Source organism: Drosophila persimilis, unplaced genomic scaffold (genome assembly GCF_003286085.1).
Source record: "Drosophila persimilis strain 14011-0111.01,24,50 unplaced genomic scaffold, DperRS2 tig00000124-arrow-pilon, whole genome shotgun sequence".
Taxonomy (NCBI): Eukaryota; Metazoa; Arthropoda; class Insecta; order Diptera; family Drosophilidae; genus Drosophila; species Drosophila persimilis.
Genome location: NW_020825294.1, coordinates 1,759,061 through 1,774,947, shown reverse-complemented (window position 1 = coordinate 1,774,947; position 15,887 = coordinate 1,759,061). Strand labels below are relative to the sequence as shown.

The window sequence follows — 15,887 nt, the reverse complement described above, 5'->3', positions numbered from 1 at the left end:
TTCAACAGCAAAAGGAGGCAGAAGAGGCATCTCTTCACCAACAGAAGCAGCAGCAGGAGGCAGCTCTTCAACAGCAAAAGCATGATAAAAGTACCAATACAGAGGATGATCAAGAGCAGCAGAGCGAGGAAGATGCCACAAAGGTCTGCCAGCAGAGCGAGGAAGATGCCACAAAGGTCTGCCAGCAGACCGGGAATGTCCTCCAACAAGAAGGGGAGCCAAATGTCTTTGCTACGCCCTCCGATGAGGAATTAACGTTACTTTGGAATAATAAGAAACCAATGAATTAACAACATTATTATTCTAACATCACATGTTTACGATTTTGACACTACAATCAAAGTAGAGATAGAAATAGATACATCAGCATCTTGAATGCTTCATTTATTGTTAGGTTTATCACATATTGGATCATCTTAAAGCTAAAGCCTTACGTAGCCATCTCTATAATGAACCTTGAGCATGTCTTTAACGCTTCAATCTAAGGCTTTCGAGAACTTTCTATATTTAACCGAAACATTACAAGTTTGAAACAATTATCGAGCAAATATCTCACTCCTGTTCAGTGTCATCCACATCCGATCAATGTAATTTTGGGTCAATCGAACATCGATTGTCGTCCATCCTGCGATTGAGTTCTGCCTCAAAGTCCGCCTCGTTGTAGGGCTTATTCGAGCGAAAGAAGGTGTCCAAGATGCGGGCCTGGCACTGTCCCACCTCCATCGCCGAACGCCAGTCGGTCGCTCTTTCCGGCTCCTTCTTGCTCTCCAGCGGCGCATAGATCGGCACCAAAGGGCAGTTGTAGTGGCGCGCATTGGCACGCTTGATGGGCCCACTATGCGTCGCGTATTTGCAGACGGCACACTCGAACGTCTCGAAGAAGTCATACTCTCTCGTCTGATGCGGATAAGTGATCAAATGGTGTAGTAACTTTTCGTTTTGTATCGGATGGCTGCGATTCAGTTTGTGACCGCGAAAGGAGTCATATTCTGTTTTGTTCTCGGACAATTCCATTATATACCTGCCCAAGGCGGCGGCATTGGGAAAGTCGCTGACATATATCGCAGATTTTTTTTGCGGCTGCCAGTCCTGAAGAGATTTTTCTAGAATATATAGTGTAGGATTTTTGGGAACCTCTCCTTCTACTCACTCTAATGCTGGGCGAACCAAAGTAAATGGGAATCACGCCCACCACCAAGGGACGCCAGAACTTTTCGGTGATGTAGTCCTCGCACACGGCATTCTCGATGGCAATCATGAATTTGTATCTTGATAGAAAGCGCAGCAGCTTCGGCGAATAGAGATTGTTCAAATAATCATTTTGCAGGCTGCAAACAATAACGAAGTAATTCATTTTAGGTGAAACATTTAAAAAACGAATTAATTTTGAAAAAAATGTGTGTTTGATGGGTTTTGTGTTTGTTTGATATGAACATTAAATTGATTCGACATCGCTGTCTTCGGCCCCCTCCGACTTCGGGGGCTCAAAGCAATCCTTTAAAATTTCGTTCTTTTTCTTATTTTCCAGGCATTTCATGCAATTCTTGCTATCACACTCGTGTTTTGGCTCAACGCGACGACGCTTGGGCGGACGCTGCCCATCTTCAGACATATCAGGCAGACCAAGCGAGATGTTGGATTCCATGGACTCCATCAATTCAGGGGATGTCCGTATCTGTGATTTGACTGAAGTTTCTGACTTGGCAAACCATCCGCTCATTACGCTTATAGCACGAACTATCATGGGTTTCTGGACGCCAGAGGGCGAAGATGAAGCTTCAAGTGCATCCACATTATTTTCCGTTTGGCATATGGGAACCGAAGACGAAGACTGCTCCTTGGCGTCAGCGGAGACTACAGATGCAGATGTGCCCGGAAGTTCTTTTGATTCGATTAATTCAGTGGCTGTCCGAATCTCGTGTTTGTCTGAAGTTTCCGACTTGGCAATGCATCCGCTCATTCCGTTTGTCGCACGAGCTATGATGGGTGTCTGGATTTCAGGTTCAGAGTGCACTGTGGCAGTGGTTACAATTTTTAAACACTCTGCCTCCTGATGCACCGGCATGCTAGAGGGCAAAGATGAAGCTTCAACTGCATCCACATTATTTTCCGTTTGGCATATGGCAACCGTAGACGAAGACTGCTCCTTGGCGTCAGCTGTAGCAGCGTTTGCTGCAGCTGCAGATGCAGACGTTCCCGGCAATTCGTTGAGCTTCGCATTCAAGCACTCACGGCAGCAGATCTGGGCCACCGCCTTAGCCGCCTTCGAAGTGACATTCTTCTTTGGGGCAGTAGCAGGAGACTTCTTGTTGGGGCGCTTACGAGGTGGCATATTTGTTTAGAAAAATAAATTCTTTAAATATTTCAGACACCCGATATGTGTATGAGACGGTTGTGGGGAATGGCGTGAGATGTTTATTAATCGAATAAAAACAGGCCTCCTTTGTTTTCAAATTTACTTGCCTCGCAGGCAGATCTTTGTTGCGCAGGCAACTCCCAAACGAATCCACATTGATGTGCCGCATCAGCTCCTTCATATAGTCTTCGCGGCCGGACATGGTGTCGCAGTCGCTGTTCAGGAACACCACCGATGGCGAAGGCCCGTTCAGATTCGAGGACTTGAAATCGAACGACATTGTGTAGTCCATCGATATGAGGTCATGGGCACTGGGCAGCCACTGGGTCGTGATGGGTTGATCACTGTAGCGACTAAAGGTGGAGGTGAAATTGAAATGCTGCAGGAAGTCATCAAAGGGAGCGTAGATCACATTCCTGGGCGACTCCTCGTGCAGCAGAGCCCACAAGTGCTGGGGGCTGCGTGGCAGGGGAAAGTCCCCCGTCTTTAGAGCCGTTCCATAGAAGAGAACAGCCTGAAAAATTAGAAATTCATTATTTCATTACTCATTCTCTCTTCGCTTATCACAGCAGCCACCGGATGGGCGATAATTCTCCATGAACATTCTTTGACTAACCCGCGCAGAGGCCAATCGCTGTCGTTTGTTTGAAACGCGACACTCGAAGGCGCCGCATTGACGCACCTCGTCGTACACAAAGGAGAAGCGGTGCGACCACCACAGCAGCTCTATGGGCGCCGCGGTAGTTGATTTTTGAACGTCAAACAGCTCGACTAAGTCCCAGCAGACGAAGTGCAGCAGCCACACGAGTATCAGGCACGTGATCCCAATGATCCAACGGTGTGCGAACCGCATGGCCACGTTTCAGCAAAGAAATGTTCTTTTATTGCTATGGTTTTCTTTCAAACCGGCGGTTTGTTTGCGATTTCAGCCACAACAGCTGACAGTGCTGTAAAGCGTCTGTCTGTCGGAAAGCGGCGTATTACACACGTACCACACGGAAATCTTTTGTATTGCGTGGCTGTCTTGATGAAGAGCTAAATGTTAACAGAAAATGTATTCCACAACTATTTTTGCACTATATATATTACTATTTTAAGTCCACGTACGTTTTATATATTCTTAGATTTTATTCTTCGCAAATTTCAATGTCTTCTCGGTCCGATCAACTCCGCAAATCTGTTTCTTTGATCCGACTTCGATCTCTAGTTCCATTCAGAGCTAGTTCACCGTAGTTCTAGTTTGCAGAATTATTCGAATAGAACCATTTGATACTTATTCATTTCAATCAAATATTGTATATAGAACATTAAGATATTACTAAGCAATTGTCTTAATTTCTGATATACAATGATTAAAAAGTACTGAAATATCGCAGGCCACCAAAATATATTAACCCCAGCATTCATCATACTCCATCATTCACGATTGAACGTGTACGCCTGGACGTAGCTGTCGATGATCTTTCCAACACTGCAGTACTTTATCAAAATATTGTTCCATTTACAAATTGCTCAATTAAGGTAACTGCAGCAATAGTTGTTCAACTCAAGTTAATATATTTCAAGTTAACCATTAGACCTTGATATTTCGAATAACTTTCCTCGTGCCGCGCTCCTGATGGAGAGAAAACCAACATCTATGAACGCTAGAGGTACACTACATACCCGGTCCCTCAAAACACTTCAGTCGACGCAGCAGCAAAAAAAAAAGCCCATAGGCTCACCTTAAAGGCGCTATATCTGAAATACACAGAAAAGCAGAATGGGAGAGAGAACTGCTCGCTTTTCCCCGGAAACTCGTTAAAACCATAGTTCCTAAAAAAACTAAACTGAGAGCCATTGTATCGATAGCATCTCGCATATTATTTTTCATTGTAGCAATTACAACACAACAAGGCACAACTTCGCATCTCTAAGACAGTATAATGATATTTGCAAATTCTTTCTATTACAAGTCCTTCAACATCTACTATTCCACGTTCACATAGCCGGGCGGCCAAATAATCCCACGGTACTATAGGTTAGCATAGTAGCTTAAACACCATTTACAGCCAATGATAGTGAAGCCAAGGGACGGCCCAAAACATTTGGATTTAATGGACGACCCGAATCAGGCAGAAAGCAAATACTGACATAACACGCTGAGCCAGGAACAGGGACGGTGCCGGGTCAGCAAGGAAGTAGGAAGCTCTCCACAGCCAGCCGCACAGATGGAATCGGAGCAACTGCAGCCAGCTGGCCGAGCTGCTACTACTGCACTAGCTATACGACCAGCGATTCCATTCCGATACCAAATTCTTAATTATTGAAGAGTTTCAAGCAAATCTGATCAATTTTTAAAATTGATGTTCGACAATATAGGTTTTTTCAGGCTAGAAAACAAAACCTGACGTAATGGAGCCAATCTGACTCTGGTCAGCCGCGCACGACACTTTTTTTTGTGGGGCTGTGTTATATTATCCATCATTGCCATAGAAATTGAACCTTGAGTATGTCTTTAATGCTTCAATCTAAGGCTTTCAAGAATTTTCTATATTTAACCAAAACATTACAAGTTCGAAACAATTCTCGAGCAAATATCTCACTCATGTCTAGTGTCATTTTGTACGCCACATCCGATCAATGTAATTTTGCGTCAGTCGAACATCGATTGTCGTCCATCCTGCGATTGAGTTCTGCCTCAAAGTCCGCCTCGTTGTAGGGCTTATTCGAGCGAAAGAAGGTGTCCAAGATGCGGGCCTGGCACTGTCCCACCTCCATCGCCGAACGCCAGCGGACCAAACTGTGCGGCTCCTTCTTGCTCTCCAGCGGCGCATAGATCGGCACCAAAGGGCAGTTGTTGTGGCGCGCATTGGCACGCCTGATGGGCCCGCGATACGTCGCGTTTTTGCAGACGGCACACTCGAACCTCTGGAAGAGCGAACCCTGAAGCGTGAGGTCACCCGTGTGATACCGATAAGTCATCAAATTGTGGAGTAACTTTTCGTTTTGTATCGGATGGCTGCGATTCAGTTTGTGACCGCGAAAGGAGTCATATTCTGTTTTGTTTTCGGACAACTCCATCAGATACCTTCCCAAGGCGGCGGCATTGGGAAAGTCGTTGACAAATATCGCAGATTTCTTTTGCGGCTGCCAGTCCTGGATAGGTTTTTCTAGAGGATATAGTGTAGGATCTTTAGGAACCTCACCTTCTACTCACTTTAATGCTGGGCGAACCAAAGTAAATGGGAATCACGCCCACTACCAAGGGACGCCAGAACTTTTCGGTGATGTAGTCCTCGCACACGGCATTCTCGATGGCAATCATGAATTTGTATCTTGAGAGAAAGCGCAGCAGCTTCGGCGAATACAGATTGTCCATATAATCCTTTTGCAGGCTGCAAGCAATAACAAAGCGATTAATTTTTGCTAAACATTTGAAACTCGGATTGGATTTGAAGAAAATGTCTGTCGAATCTGGATCCGTGCCCATGTTTGAATTTGATCGCATTACAATGCAACAATCAGCACTTTCGGATGAGCGAAAAATCTATATCTAGCTGGTACTCGAATACGAGATGAAGAAACGAAGCCGATGAGTGCGTTGTCTACAATTTTCTCCGAGAGTGTCAATTATGTACCGGCGCTTGTCCCAGTTGCAACTGTCTTCGTTGATTTCGTTCATTTTGTAGCTCTTTCTGCTCTACTATTTATAATGTTTTTTGTTTCTAAAATAATAAACTCCCGGTTAAAAAATGGTGGATGGTGGTAGGAAGGGGAAAAATACTTAACGACACACCTGTTTTCACACCTACTAAATATACAACAAATACACCTGCACCTGCTATAAAAAGAAGATGAAATTTCAACTGCACTGAAGACTGATCCTTGGCAGCAGCGGCTGCTGAAGCTACAGCTGCAGATGTTCGCGGCAATTCTGTGCCATATTTGTTTAGAAAACTAAATTCTTTAAATATTTGTAGACACACGATATGTGACTGAGACGATTGTGGGAACGGTGTGAAATGTTTTCAAATTTACTTGCCTCGCGGGCAGATCTTTGTTGTGCAGGCAACTCCCAAATGAATCCACATTGATGTGCCGCATCAGCTCCTTCATATAGTGCTCGCGGCCGGACATGGTATCGCAGTCGCTGCTCAGGAACACAACCGATGGCGAGGCCACGTTTAGATTCGACGACTTGAAGTCGAACGACATTGTGTAGTCCATCGAGATGAGGTCATGGGCACTGGGCAGCCACTGGGTCGTGAGGGGGAGATCACTGTAGCGACTAAAGGTGGAGGTGAAATTGAAATGCTGCAGGAAGTCATCAAAAGGAGCGTAGATCACAATCCTGGGCGACTCCCCGTGTAACAGAGCCCACAAGTGCTGGGGGCTGCGTGGTAGGGGAAAGTCTCCCTTCTTTAGAGCCGTTCCATAGAAGAGAACAGCCTGAAAAATGGAAAATAATGAGTCTCTCCCTGCTTATCAGAGCAGCCACCGGATAGGCGATAATTTTCTGTGCACATTCTTTGACTAACCCGCGCAGAGGCCAATCGCTGTCGTTTGTTTGTAACGCGACACTCGAAGGCGCCGCATTGACGCACCTCGTCGTACACAAAGGAGAAGTGGTGCGACCACCACAGCAGCTCTATGGGCGCCGCGGTAGTTGATTTTTGAACGTCATACAGCATGATTAAATCGAAGCAGACGAAATGCAGCAGCCCCACGAGTATCAGGCACGTGAACCCAATAATCCAACGGCGTTCCAACAACATGGCTAAGCTTCGGCAAAGAAATTTTCTTTAATTTCTATGATTTGTTTTGCCTACGATTTAAAAAGCCGGCGAATTCGATGGCGGAGGCGGCTTTTTTTACGATTTTTTTACTTTTTCTTTTGCTAGAAAAATGTATATCTTTTTATATTCACAATATAATTATTAAGGAAGAAAGTCCACGTATGTTTTATATATTCTTAGACTTTGTGCTTCCCAAATTTCAATGTCTTCTCGGTTCGATCAGTTCCGCAAATTTGTTTCATTCAAAGCTAGTTTCACGTAGTTCTAGCTCGCTCAACTATTCGGATAGAACTAACCATTGGGTATTTATTTGGACAGTAAAAATATTTGGTTTCAGTCAAAACGGCGTGAAACTGGCATAACACGTCAACGATAGAGTGGCGGGGAAAACCACAGCAGACAGCAACAGCACAAAGCATGTGCTATGCACGAGGCTGAGCCAGGAACAGGGGCGGAGTCAGGGCAGCAAGGAAGTAGAAAGCAGCTGCACAGCTGGAACCGGAGCAACTGCAACCAGCTGGCAGAGATGCTACTACTGCACAAGATAGAATTACAAGGGCCTCACGATACGCCTAGCGATTCTATTACGAGCACAAGCATAAACTCTGGCTGCTTCTGCTTAAGATCTTGACACTACAATCTGAATAGGTATACAGATTTATCGGTACTTCAGCATCTTGGATGCTTCATTTATTGTTAGGTTTATCACATATTCGGTCAACTTAAAACTAAAACCTTACGTATCGATGGATAATATGTTTGGTGCCATTTTAGGAGCCAAAATATCATATCCTGCAATGCATGTCCAATCAATGAAACTTTGGTCGAGTCTAACATCGATCTTCGGCAATCCTGGGATTAAGTTCTGCCGCAAATTCCGCCTCGCTGTAGGGCTTATTTGAGCTGAAGAAGGTTTTCAAGATGCGGGCCTGACACTGTCCCACCTTCATCGCCGAACGCCAGTGAGCCAAACTGTTCGGCTCCTTCTTGCTCTCCAGCGGCGCATAGATCGGCACCAAAGGGCAGTTGTAGTGGCGCGCATTGGCACGCCTGATGGGCCCACGATACGTGGCGTATTTGCAGACGGCACACTCGAACACTTGGATGAGCGAACCCTCAGGGGTGGGGACGCCCATGTGATACGGATATGTGATCAAATTGTGGAGTAACTTTTCGTTTTGTATCGGATGGCTGCCATTCAGTTTGTGACCGCGAAAGGAGTCATATTCTGTTTTGTTCTCGGACAAGTCCATCAGATACCTTCCCAAGGCGGCGGCATTGGGAAAGTCCTTGACAAATATCGCAGATTTCTTTTGCGGCTGCCAGTCCTGGATAGGTTTTTCTAGAGGATATAGTGTAGGATCTTTAGGAACCTCACCTTCTACTCACTTTAATGCTGGGCGAACCAAAGTAAATGGGAATCACGCCCACTACCAAGGGACGCCAGAACTTTTCGGTGATGTAGTCCTCGCACACGGCATTCTCGATGGCAATCATGAATTTGTATCTTGAGAGAAAGCGCAGCAGCTTCGGCGAATACAGATTGTCCATATAATCCTTTTGCAGGCTGCAAGCAATAACAAAGCGATTAATTTTTGCTAAACACTTGAAACTCGGATTGGATTTGAAGAAAATGTCTGTAGAATCTGGATCCGTGCCCACGTTTGAATTTGATCTGCTGCTGAAGCTACAGCTGCAGATGTTCGCGGCAATTCTGTGCCATATTTGTTTAGAAAACTAAATTCTTTAAATATTTGTAGACACACGATATGTGACTGAGACGAAGGGGGGGAACGGTGCGAAATGTTTTAAAATTTACTTGCCTCGCGGGCAGATCTTTGTTGTGCAGGCAACTCCCAAATGAATCCACATTGATGTGCCGCATCAGCTCCTTCATATAGTGCTCGCGGCCGGACATAGTATCGCAGTCGCTGTTCAGGAACACAACCGATGGCGAGGCCACGTTTAGATTCGACGACTTGAAGTCAAACGACATTGTGTAGTCCATCGAGATGAGGTCATGGGCACTGGGCAGCCACTGGGTCGTGAGGGGGAGATCACTGTAGCGACTAAAGGTGGAGGTGAAGTTGAAATGCTGCAGGAAGTCATCAAAGGGAGCGTAGGCCACATTCTTTGGCGACTCCTCGTGCAGCAGAGCCCACGAGTGCTGGAGGCTGCGTGGCAGGGGAAAGTCTCCCGTCTCTAGAAACGTTCCATAGAAGAGAACAGCCTGAAAAGTGAAAAATAATCAATCTCTGCTTACAGCAGCCACCGGATGGACGATAATTTTCTATTCTATGACCATTCCTTGACTAACCCGCGCAGAGGCCAATCGCTTTCGCTTGTTGGTAACGCGGCACTCGAAGACGCCGCATCGTCGCAATTCGTCGTAAACCCAGGGCATGTGCCGCGTCCACCACAGCAGCTCAATTGGCGCTGAGGATTCCGATTGTTCAATGTCAAACACCTCGACTAAGTCCCAGTAGACAAAATGCAGCAGCCCCACGAGTATCAGGCACGTAGACCCAATGATCCAACGGCGTGCCAACCGCATGGCTATGTTCCAGCAAATGTATTTTCTGTGATTTGTTTTGCCTACGATTTGAAAAGCCGGCAAACTCGAAGACGGCGGCGGTTGTTTTGCAATTTCAGTCACAACAGCTGATAGTGCTGGAAAGCGTATTTCTGTCGGAAAGCGGCGTACTACACACGTCAGACACGGAAATACTTTTGTATTGCATGAAGAGCAAAATGTTGAAAGCAAAAATATACCTCCACTATTTTTTCACTGTATATTTCACTAAACTAAACTAACTAAAAGTGTTACAATGTGTAACTTTTCTTTGACTTTAGCTTGCAGAATAAACATCTTTTGATGTTCAATATATTATTATTGAATTATTATTAATATTATTATTCTCTTCTTCGTCCGATCAATTCCGCAAGTGTGTTTCTTTGATCCGACTTCGATCTGTCATCAAGGTAGTTCCTCATTCGTATAGAAAAATTCGATACTTATTCGGATAGTATTCGTTTTAGCCAGATATTAGGTATATAATTTTTAGTTATTACTGATGAAAATTGTTTTTAAATATAAATGTATTCATTTTAATAGATGTATTAAGTAATAATTTTTAATGATCAAATTTACTGTGAAATGTTGAATATTTCCGATATATAATGAATAAAAGTACTGAAATATCGCAAGCCACCTATCGTGAATTATCATGCACGATTGAACGTGTATGCCTGAACGTATCTGTCATTGCCACTCGATGATCTTTCCAACACTGCAGTACGTCATCAAAATATTGTTCCATTTACAAATTGCTCAATTAAGGGGACTGCAGCCGCAATAAAACTACTGAAAATTAACGTTAAGTATGCCAGAGCCAGCACCCATTTACAGCCAATGAGAGTGGAGCCAAGGGACAAGGCCCAAAATGCAACATTTGGCTTTAATGGACGGCACGAACCAGGCAGAAAGCAAATATTGACATAACACGTCAACGATTGAGTGGCGGAGGAAGCCACAGCAGGCAGAAGCAGCAGACCATACGGCGGGGAATTTGGGAGCACAAAGAATGTGTTATGGCCACAACGAGAACCCAGGGAGATGCTGAGCCAAGAACAGGGACGGTGCCAGGGCAGCAAGGAAGTAGGAAGCTCTCCACAGCCAGCTGCACAGGTGGCATCGGAGCAACTGCAGCCAGCTGGCAGAGCTGCTACTACTGCACAAGAGAGCATTTCAAGAACATACCAGAGTTCGTCAGGTGGGTATCCATCAGATAAGTGTACAATCAATCCATTGGATGAGTAATCAATTAATTTTAGTCACCTGCGGAATCGGCATTGCACGAGGGAAGGCGGTTCTTTCGTCTGCCGCTATGGCTTCAACGGAGTGTGCGCCTCATTGCCGCTGGACGGCGTCTCGGATCGCGACTACGATGCCCATGTAGCCAAGTATCACGTGAACCAGCTTACCCGCGAGATGCCGCCCGAGTGGGGCGTCTACTCGGCGGCCCAGAACCTGCCAGCCGTCCTCAACGATCCCTCACGTGGCAAGCAGAGCAATCTGTTCACCAAAAAGTGGGGCGAGCAGTTTGTGGAGCGCATGCATGTCCCAGCATCCTCCAGGCTGCCGGACATCACCCATGCGGACTTTGCGGTGTATTTGGGCAGCATTGGGAAGCGCTATCGCTGGCATGAGCGGCGCCAGCAGCAGCTGCAGCGGGACATTCCTCTGGAGAATGGAACAGGAGGAGCAGCAGGATCCATCGGAAGTCCCACGCATTTGAGTTCCGTGCCGGATATATTCCTTAAGTCGCAGCTGCAGCTGCATCATGCCCCCACCTTCAAGCAGGTCTTTCCGGACCTCATGCAATCCTCGGAGTCGAGTCCGTCGACGCACCAGCAGACGGGAAGGCAGCTACAGGAGCAACTGAGTCAGTATCTGGACGTTGTAGAGGTGAAGATAGCACAGCAGGTGTCCCAGAAGTCCGCAGCCTTCTTTCATGCCATGACCACGCAGCACGCCATCCTGGCGGAGATGGAGCAGGCGGCCGAGCAGGTGCGGCAGCTCCGTTCAGCCCTCGCACAGCTGCACAACAGCTCCGTGGTGGATAGCTTTAAGGTCCTGCGCTATGCGAAGCGGCGGCAGCACTACAATTTAACCCTCGACAAGCTCCGATTGATGGCCACGGTGCACAAGACACAGCCGATGCTCCAGCTGCTCCTCGGGACACAGGACTATGTGGCCGCACTGGACCTGATTGGAACGACGCAGGAGATACTGTCAGCGGAACTGCTGGGCGTGCACTGCTTCAAGCATCTCCCCATGCAGCTCAGTGAGATGGAGAAGCTCATCGACAAGATGCTGACTACGGAATTCGAGCGGTACGCCGCCTCCGACCTCAACAGACCTCTGACCCCCGAGGGCCTGCTGGAGACGGAGAGCGTGTGCGCGGAGGAGGACAAGTTGGTGGCCATTGTGATGGGTCTGCTGCGCAAGCAGAATTTCTCGTTTGTACAGTCCTACCAGCAGGAGGCCATCGCCACCATTCGGGCCATCATCAAGCAGTTGCTCATCGAAGTCCTCTCGCGCAGCGACAGCGACAAGGAGATCAGTCTCACTGGAGCGGGAGAACAGGCCTTGGAGCTGACCCTTCCCGAATGGATCGCCCTGCTGCAGCGTTCGAGTCAGGCTTTGACCTCCATTCTGGAGCGGATCAAGGCTGTGGTGGGGATAATGCAGCAGACAGCCGATGCTGCCGTCGGAGCCCAGGACACCGTCAATCTGATCGATTCGGAGGCCTTCCTGAGCGCCAGCCACCACGAGCAGCTGCGCTCCCAGCTGCAGCTGCTTCTGCAGAACGTCTGCCACTACTGTCACGAGCGCTGTGCCAACATCGTCTCGCCCCAGAGCCTCGAGCGGAGTTCGGCCAGCGAGCAGGAGCTCTCCCAGCTGTCGGACATCGTCGAGCAGTTCAGCGAGACCACGAAGAGCATCTGTGGCGTGGCCAGCGTTCCCCTGCAGCTGGCCCTAAAGGTGCAGGCCTCACGCTACGCCCAGCGATTCCATTCCGAGCACAAGCATAAGCTCTCGCTGCTCCTCGACCAAGAGAGATGGCGACAGGTTGACATCCCCCACGAATTCCAGCGCATCATCGAGCGCATGTCCTCGGGGGACTATGCCAAGCCCGAAGGTTCGCTCATCAGCAACGGAGGAGGAAATCCCGTGCTGCTGCTGGAGGGCAAGCAGCCGTATGCTTTGGTCAGTGCCTCCCTGATGCTCATCCAAATGCTGTACGAATACGGGGGCAGTGCGCATCGTCTGCCGTTCCTGGCCAGCTATCATTCGAGGAACGTGGTGGATCTCTTGCGCTGCTTCAACTCCCGCAGCTGTCAGTTAATCATCGGAGCGGGAGCCATGCGTGTGGCTGGACTAAAGACGATCACTAGCACCAATCTGGCGTTGGTTTCGCGGGCCCTGCAGCTGGTCCTGTGGCTGTTGCCGCGCATCAAGGAGCACTTCCATTCGATGAGTGGCTACGAGGCCATCGAACGCGACTATCAGGGTCACATCAAGGAGATCGAAAGCAAGATCCACGGCATCGTTTCAGAGCGCGTGGCCGCGCAGCTGGAGGCCTGGGAGGCCCGTCCGCCCATTCCCTCGCAGACCTTCCGACACATCTCGCGGCATCTGGTGAAGCTGCACGAGGCCATTGCGGGGGTCCTGCCCGAGGCGCAGATCCACGAGATCTACGGCGTGATGCACCGCAACTTCAAGGATCGCCTGAGAGAGCAGCTCCTCAAGCTTAACGTCAACAATAACGGGGGGCCGCAGCACGGCGTCGTCACCTCAGAGCTCACCTTCTATATGGAGACATTGCGCACGCTGAAGGCCCTGCCAGCGACGCAGCTGGACAATGGGATCCTCGAGGAGATCTGGCTCTACTGAAGTATTTCACAAAGCATCATCTTCATTGTTTGTTATCCCCATGGGTCGGATCGGATCGGATCGGATCGGATCCCATACCATCCCCCTCTTCTACGTTATTCTTGTTTTATCGCCTCCTTTTATCGTTAATCCACGTATGTATTTTGTTTTGCAATTGTATATTGAGTCCTAGTTTTATGTTCCTCCCAAAAACGCAGAAAGGATTTTGCACTTTTTATAATAGTTAAGATTAAAGTTGAAAGAATGATAATGATTAAAGAAATACTATAGTTAATAATCAATTGACGGAAACGGCGTATAATTCCGTTTAAATTCAACTTAAAATACTACCAGTTCCTTCTTGAAAACTTAACGGTTCTTTTGCCATTCGCACAGGCACTGCACCATCCTTCGGGCGTTGCCAGATCAATGCACTTGTCGCCAGGACAACATTTTTTAAAAAATGTCAAAACAAAACGCATTTCTTCTAGTACTTTTTTCCCCGTGCAATGCGCTTGCCGCAAATCTTTCTCAGTTGGCACAAACGTATCCTGCGAATGTTTGAGAAGAGCACTGAAGGCGGGGATAATGCCACGCCCAGCATTCAGGACATTGCCGGTCGATTGGCAGAGGAACAGCAGCGACTGCGGCAACTGGAGGCCACCTCAATGCCCAAAGAGAGGACATTGCTGGTGCTGGGCAGCAAATGTGTGGTGAGGGAAAGGGGATTACGCCTCTTGGGCAATGGAAAGTATACCTTATTCTTTTACTAGGGAAAATCGACGGCCATCAACAAGTTCTTCGATCGGGAAGAACACACAACGCGTCCTACTTTGGCCCTGGAGTACAGCTTTGGTCGTCGGATCGGCAGTGGAAGGTCGCCCCAGGTCATGAACGTGTGGGAGCTGGGCTCCCTGGACAATGCCGATCAGCTGCTGGAGGTGCCCATGCGGACACACGGACTCCAACAGCTGGCGGTCTTCATTATGGTGGATCTGTCGCAGCCGCAGCGCTTCTGGACGGATCTGGAGTGCGCCTACAAGGGCCTGAGGGACACATCTCAGGAGCTGTTGGCACGAATGACACCCGAGCTGAGGGAAACCCTGGAACAGCGGACACTGGAGCGCGTGGGGCAGCAGAATAAGGAGGATCTAGGAACCCTAGAACTCCTGCCCTTTCCCGTAGTGATTGTGGGAGGGAAGTACGATGTGTTCATGGCTCTGGATCCATCTTTAAAGAAGGCCATCTGCCGCTGCCTACGCTCTATGGCCCATCACATAGGTGGGGCGCTGCTCTTCTACTCCCAGAAGATTCCGAAGCTCTCGAAGGTCCTGCGGGACACCATCAGTCACATGGGCTTTGGCTCTCCCAGTCATCCCTTTCGGTCGCACGTGACGGACCACAATGAGCCTCTGTCCGTCTGGTTTGGCACCGACAGTTGGTCGAGAATCGGCGACACGGGAGCACAGAGTGTGGAGCGAATCGGAGCCACCTTTGGGGTGGCAGTCCCCCAACTGCAGCTGGAGAAGCAGCTGCAACAGGTGCCCCAGGATCCGGCTAAGGATCCAGGCTTCAAGGAGTCCCTCATCGATGAGATGCGGGCCCAGAAGAACGAAGAACTTGCGACCATAATGAGGGATGTCCTCCTCAGGGGAAAGTTTGAAAGTGTTCAAAACTAAATCTAGAAATCCGTTCTCTAAATCTCATTGTAACTCCTCTCCTCTCTGTATTGTTTGTTCGGTACCGTGTGGTGTCTTATACGCCTATAATGGAGTCCATCCCAACAAAAGGCCGCGTTATCAAGATCTTGGGGCGCATTGGGGCTCGTGGTTATCAAACTGAAGTCCGCGTGCAGCTACTGTCTTATCCACGCATTCAATTTCTGCAAAAAGTTAAGGGTCCAGTCCACCTGGGGGATGTCGTCAATGTGGAGGACAGTAAGCTGGAGCATATCTCGTGGCAGTCATAGATTTGCAGTCCCTTAGATTACAAATGCGTCATAAAGACAATTTTGAAGAGAGCTTTCAGCAGAGAGGACCACACGCTTCAATGGAAATCCGCAAATTCACCTAAAACTTTGTTTAATTTCAAAATTTCGTTTTTAATTGGCCAAAAATTCCACAATAAAATAGTGACAGAAGTAATAAAAGAACGAAACTAAATTTCGGAAGTTCTTGAGTTCAAATTTGCCGCCTTTTATGGCAGACTGGCAGCCCCTTTCAACAAACAGCTGCGTTTTTTGCCATTCCCTTTTACGCTGTCAATGTACCGTTTTGTGGTGGAAGAAGCTCCAGGGCAAAAAGGTTTACAATTT

At 47.9% G+C, this 15,887-nt stretch overlaps 6 protein-coding genes across 7 annotated transcripts; 3 read left to right on the top strand and 3 right to left on the bottom strand.

Moving 5' to 3' along the window:
- Positions 1-355: 355 nt before the first annotated feature.
- On the bottom strand, positions 356-3,243 carry LOC6593378 (alpha-(1,3)-fucosyltransferase B). Of its 2 annotated transcripts, none has more exons than XM_026988043.1 (4): positions 2,973-3,243; positions 2,464-2,870; positions 1,151-1,328; positions 356-1,089 (listed from the first exon to the last, which is right to left on the bottom strand). In XM_026988043.1, the coding sequence occupies exons 1-4, from the start codon at positions 3,207-3,209 to the stop codon at positions 583-585; spliced, it is 1,329 nt and encodes a 442-aa protein (XP_026843844.1). In that variant the 5' UTR covers positions 3,210-3,243; the 3' UTR covers positions 356-582. The 2 variants fall into 2 exon arrangements, with proteins under 2 accessions (XP_026843844.1, XP_026843845.1); XM_026988044.1 differs by having other exon boundaries at positions 3,039-3,243.
- A 1,624-nt stretch (positions 3,244-4,867) lies between these two features.
- LOC6593379 (alpha-(1,3)-fucosyltransferase B) lies at positions 4,868-7,274 on the bottom strand. Its single transcript, XM_026987539.1, has 4 exons — positions 6,877-7,274; positions 6,381-6,787; positions 5,556-5,733; positions 4,868-5,494 (listed from the first exon to the last, which is right to left on the bottom strand). The coding sequence occupies exons 1-4, from the start codon at positions 7,111-7,113 to the stop codon at positions 4,976-4,978; spliced, it is 1,341 nt and encodes a 446-aa protein (XP_026843340.1). The 5' UTR covers positions 7,114-7,274; the 3' UTR covers positions 4,868-4,975.
- Positions 7,275-7,801: 527 nt separating this feature from the next.
- Positions 7,802-9,791, bottom strand: LOC113565472 (alpha-(1,3)-fucosyltransferase B-like). The gene is made up of 4 exons (XM_026987585.1): positions 9,452-9,791; positions 8,958-9,364; positions 8,524-8,701; positions 7,802-8,462 (listed from the first exon to the last, which is right to left on the bottom strand). Exons 1-4 carry the CDS (start codon positions 9,686-9,688, stop codon positions 7,965-7,967), a joined length of 1,320 nt encoding a protein of 439 aa, XP_026843386.1. The 5' UTR covers positions 9,689-9,791; the 3' UTR covers positions 7,802-7,964.
- Positions 9,792-10,448: 657 nt separating this feature from the next.
- On the top strand, positions 10,449-13,871 carry LOC6593380 (vacuolar protein sorting-associated protein 54). The gene is made up of 2 exons (XM_002019010.2): positions 10,449-10,907; positions 10,969-13,871. The coding sequence occupies exons 1-2, from the start codon at positions 10,726-10,728 to the stop codon at positions 13,592-13,594; spliced, it is 2,808 nt and encodes a 935-aa protein (XP_002019046.1). The 5' UTR covers positions 10,449-10,725; the 3' UTR covers positions 13,595-13,871.
- A 206-nt stretch (positions 13,872-14,077) lies between these two features.
- On the top strand, positions 14,078-15,323 carry LOC6593995 (cytoplasmic dynein 2 light intermediate chain 1). The gene is made up of 2 exons (XM_002019011.2): positions 14,078-14,286; positions 14,347-15,323. Exons 1-2 carry the CDS (start codon positions 14,083-14,085, stop codon positions 15,250-15,252), a joined length of 1,110 nt encoding a protein of 369 aa, XP_002019047.2. The 5' UTR covers positions 14,078-14,082; the 3' UTR covers positions 15,253-15,323.
- LOC6593997 (40S ribosomal protein S28) lies at positions 15,267-15,781 on the top strand. Its single transcript, XM_002019013.2, has one exon. The coding sequence runs from the start codon at positions 15,342-15,344 to the stop codon at positions 15,540-15,542; it is 201 nt and encodes a 66-aa protein (XP_002019049.1). The 5' UTR covers positions 15,267-15,341; the 3' UTR covers positions 15,543-15,781.
- Positions 15,782-15,887: the final 106 nt, after the last annotated feature.

What these genes read in the sequence shown, in the direction of transcription:
- LOC6593378 (XM_026988043.1), bottom strand. Translation starts at nt 3,209, where the DNA reads ATGCGGTTCGCACACCGTTGGATCATTGGGATCACGTGCCTGATACTC. An exon ending in AGCGATTGGCCTCTGCGCGG is followed by an intron (nt 2,871 to 2,972) that starts GTTAGTCAAAGA and finishes CTAATTTTTCAG; the next exon opens with GCTGTTCTCTTCTATGGAAC. An exon ending in TTGGTTCGCCCAGCATTAGA is followed by an intron (nt 1,090 to 1,150) that starts GTGAGTAGAAGG and finishes AAATCTCTTCAG; the next exon opens with GACTGGCAGCCGCAAAAAAA.
- LOC6593379 (XM_026987539.1), bottom strand. Translation starts at nt 7,113, where the DNA reads ATGTTGTTGGAACGCCGTTGGATTATTGGGTTCACGTGCCTGATACTC. An exon ending in AGCGATTGGCCTCTGCGCGG is followed by an intron (nt 6,788 to 6,876) that starts GTTAGTCAAAGA and finishes TCCATTTTTCAG; the next exon opens with GCTGTTCTCTTCTATGGAAC. An exon ending in TTGGTTCGCCCAGCATTAAA is followed by an intron (nt 5,495 to 5,555) that starts GTGAGTAGAAGG and finishes AAACCTATCCAG; the next exon opens with GACTGGCAGCCGCAAAAGAA.
- LOC113565472 (XM_026987585.1), bottom strand. Translation starts at nt 9,688, where the DNA reads ATGCGGTTGGCACGCCGTTGGATCATTGGGTCTACGTGCCTGATACTC. An exon ending in AGCGATTGGCCTCTGCGCGG is followed by an intron (nt 9,365 to 9,451) that starts GTTAGTCAAGGA and finishes TTCACTTTTCAG; the next exon opens with GCTGTTCTCTTCTATGGAAC. An exon ending in AACAAAGATCTGCCCGCGAG is followed by an intron (nt 8,702 to 8,957) that starts GCAAGTAAATTT and finishes TATTGCTTGCAG; the next exon opens with CCTGCAAAAGGATTATATGG.
- LOC6593380 (XM_002019010.2), top strand. Translation starts at nt 10,726, where the DNA reads ATGGCCACAACGAGAACCCAGGGAGATGCTGAGCCAAGAACAGGGACG. An exon ending in AACATACCAGAGTTCGTCAG is followed by an intron (nt 10,908 to 10,968) that starts GTGGGTATCCAT and finishes AATTAATTTTAG; the next exon opens with TCACCTGCGGAATCGGCATT.
- LOC6593995 (XM_002019011.2), top strand. Translation starts at nt 14,083, where the DNA reads ATGCGCTTGCCGCAAATCTTTCTCAGTTGGCACAAACGTATCCTGCGA. An exon ending in TGCTGGGCAGCAAATGTGTG is followed by an intron (nt 14,287 to 14,346) that starts GTGAGGGAAAGG and finishes TTCTTTTACTAG; the next exon opens with GGAAAATCGACGGCCATCAA.
- LOC6593997 (XM_002019013.2), top strand. Translation starts at nt 15,342, where the DNA reads ATGGAGTCCATCCCAACAAAAGGCCGCGTTATCAAGATCTTGGGGCGC.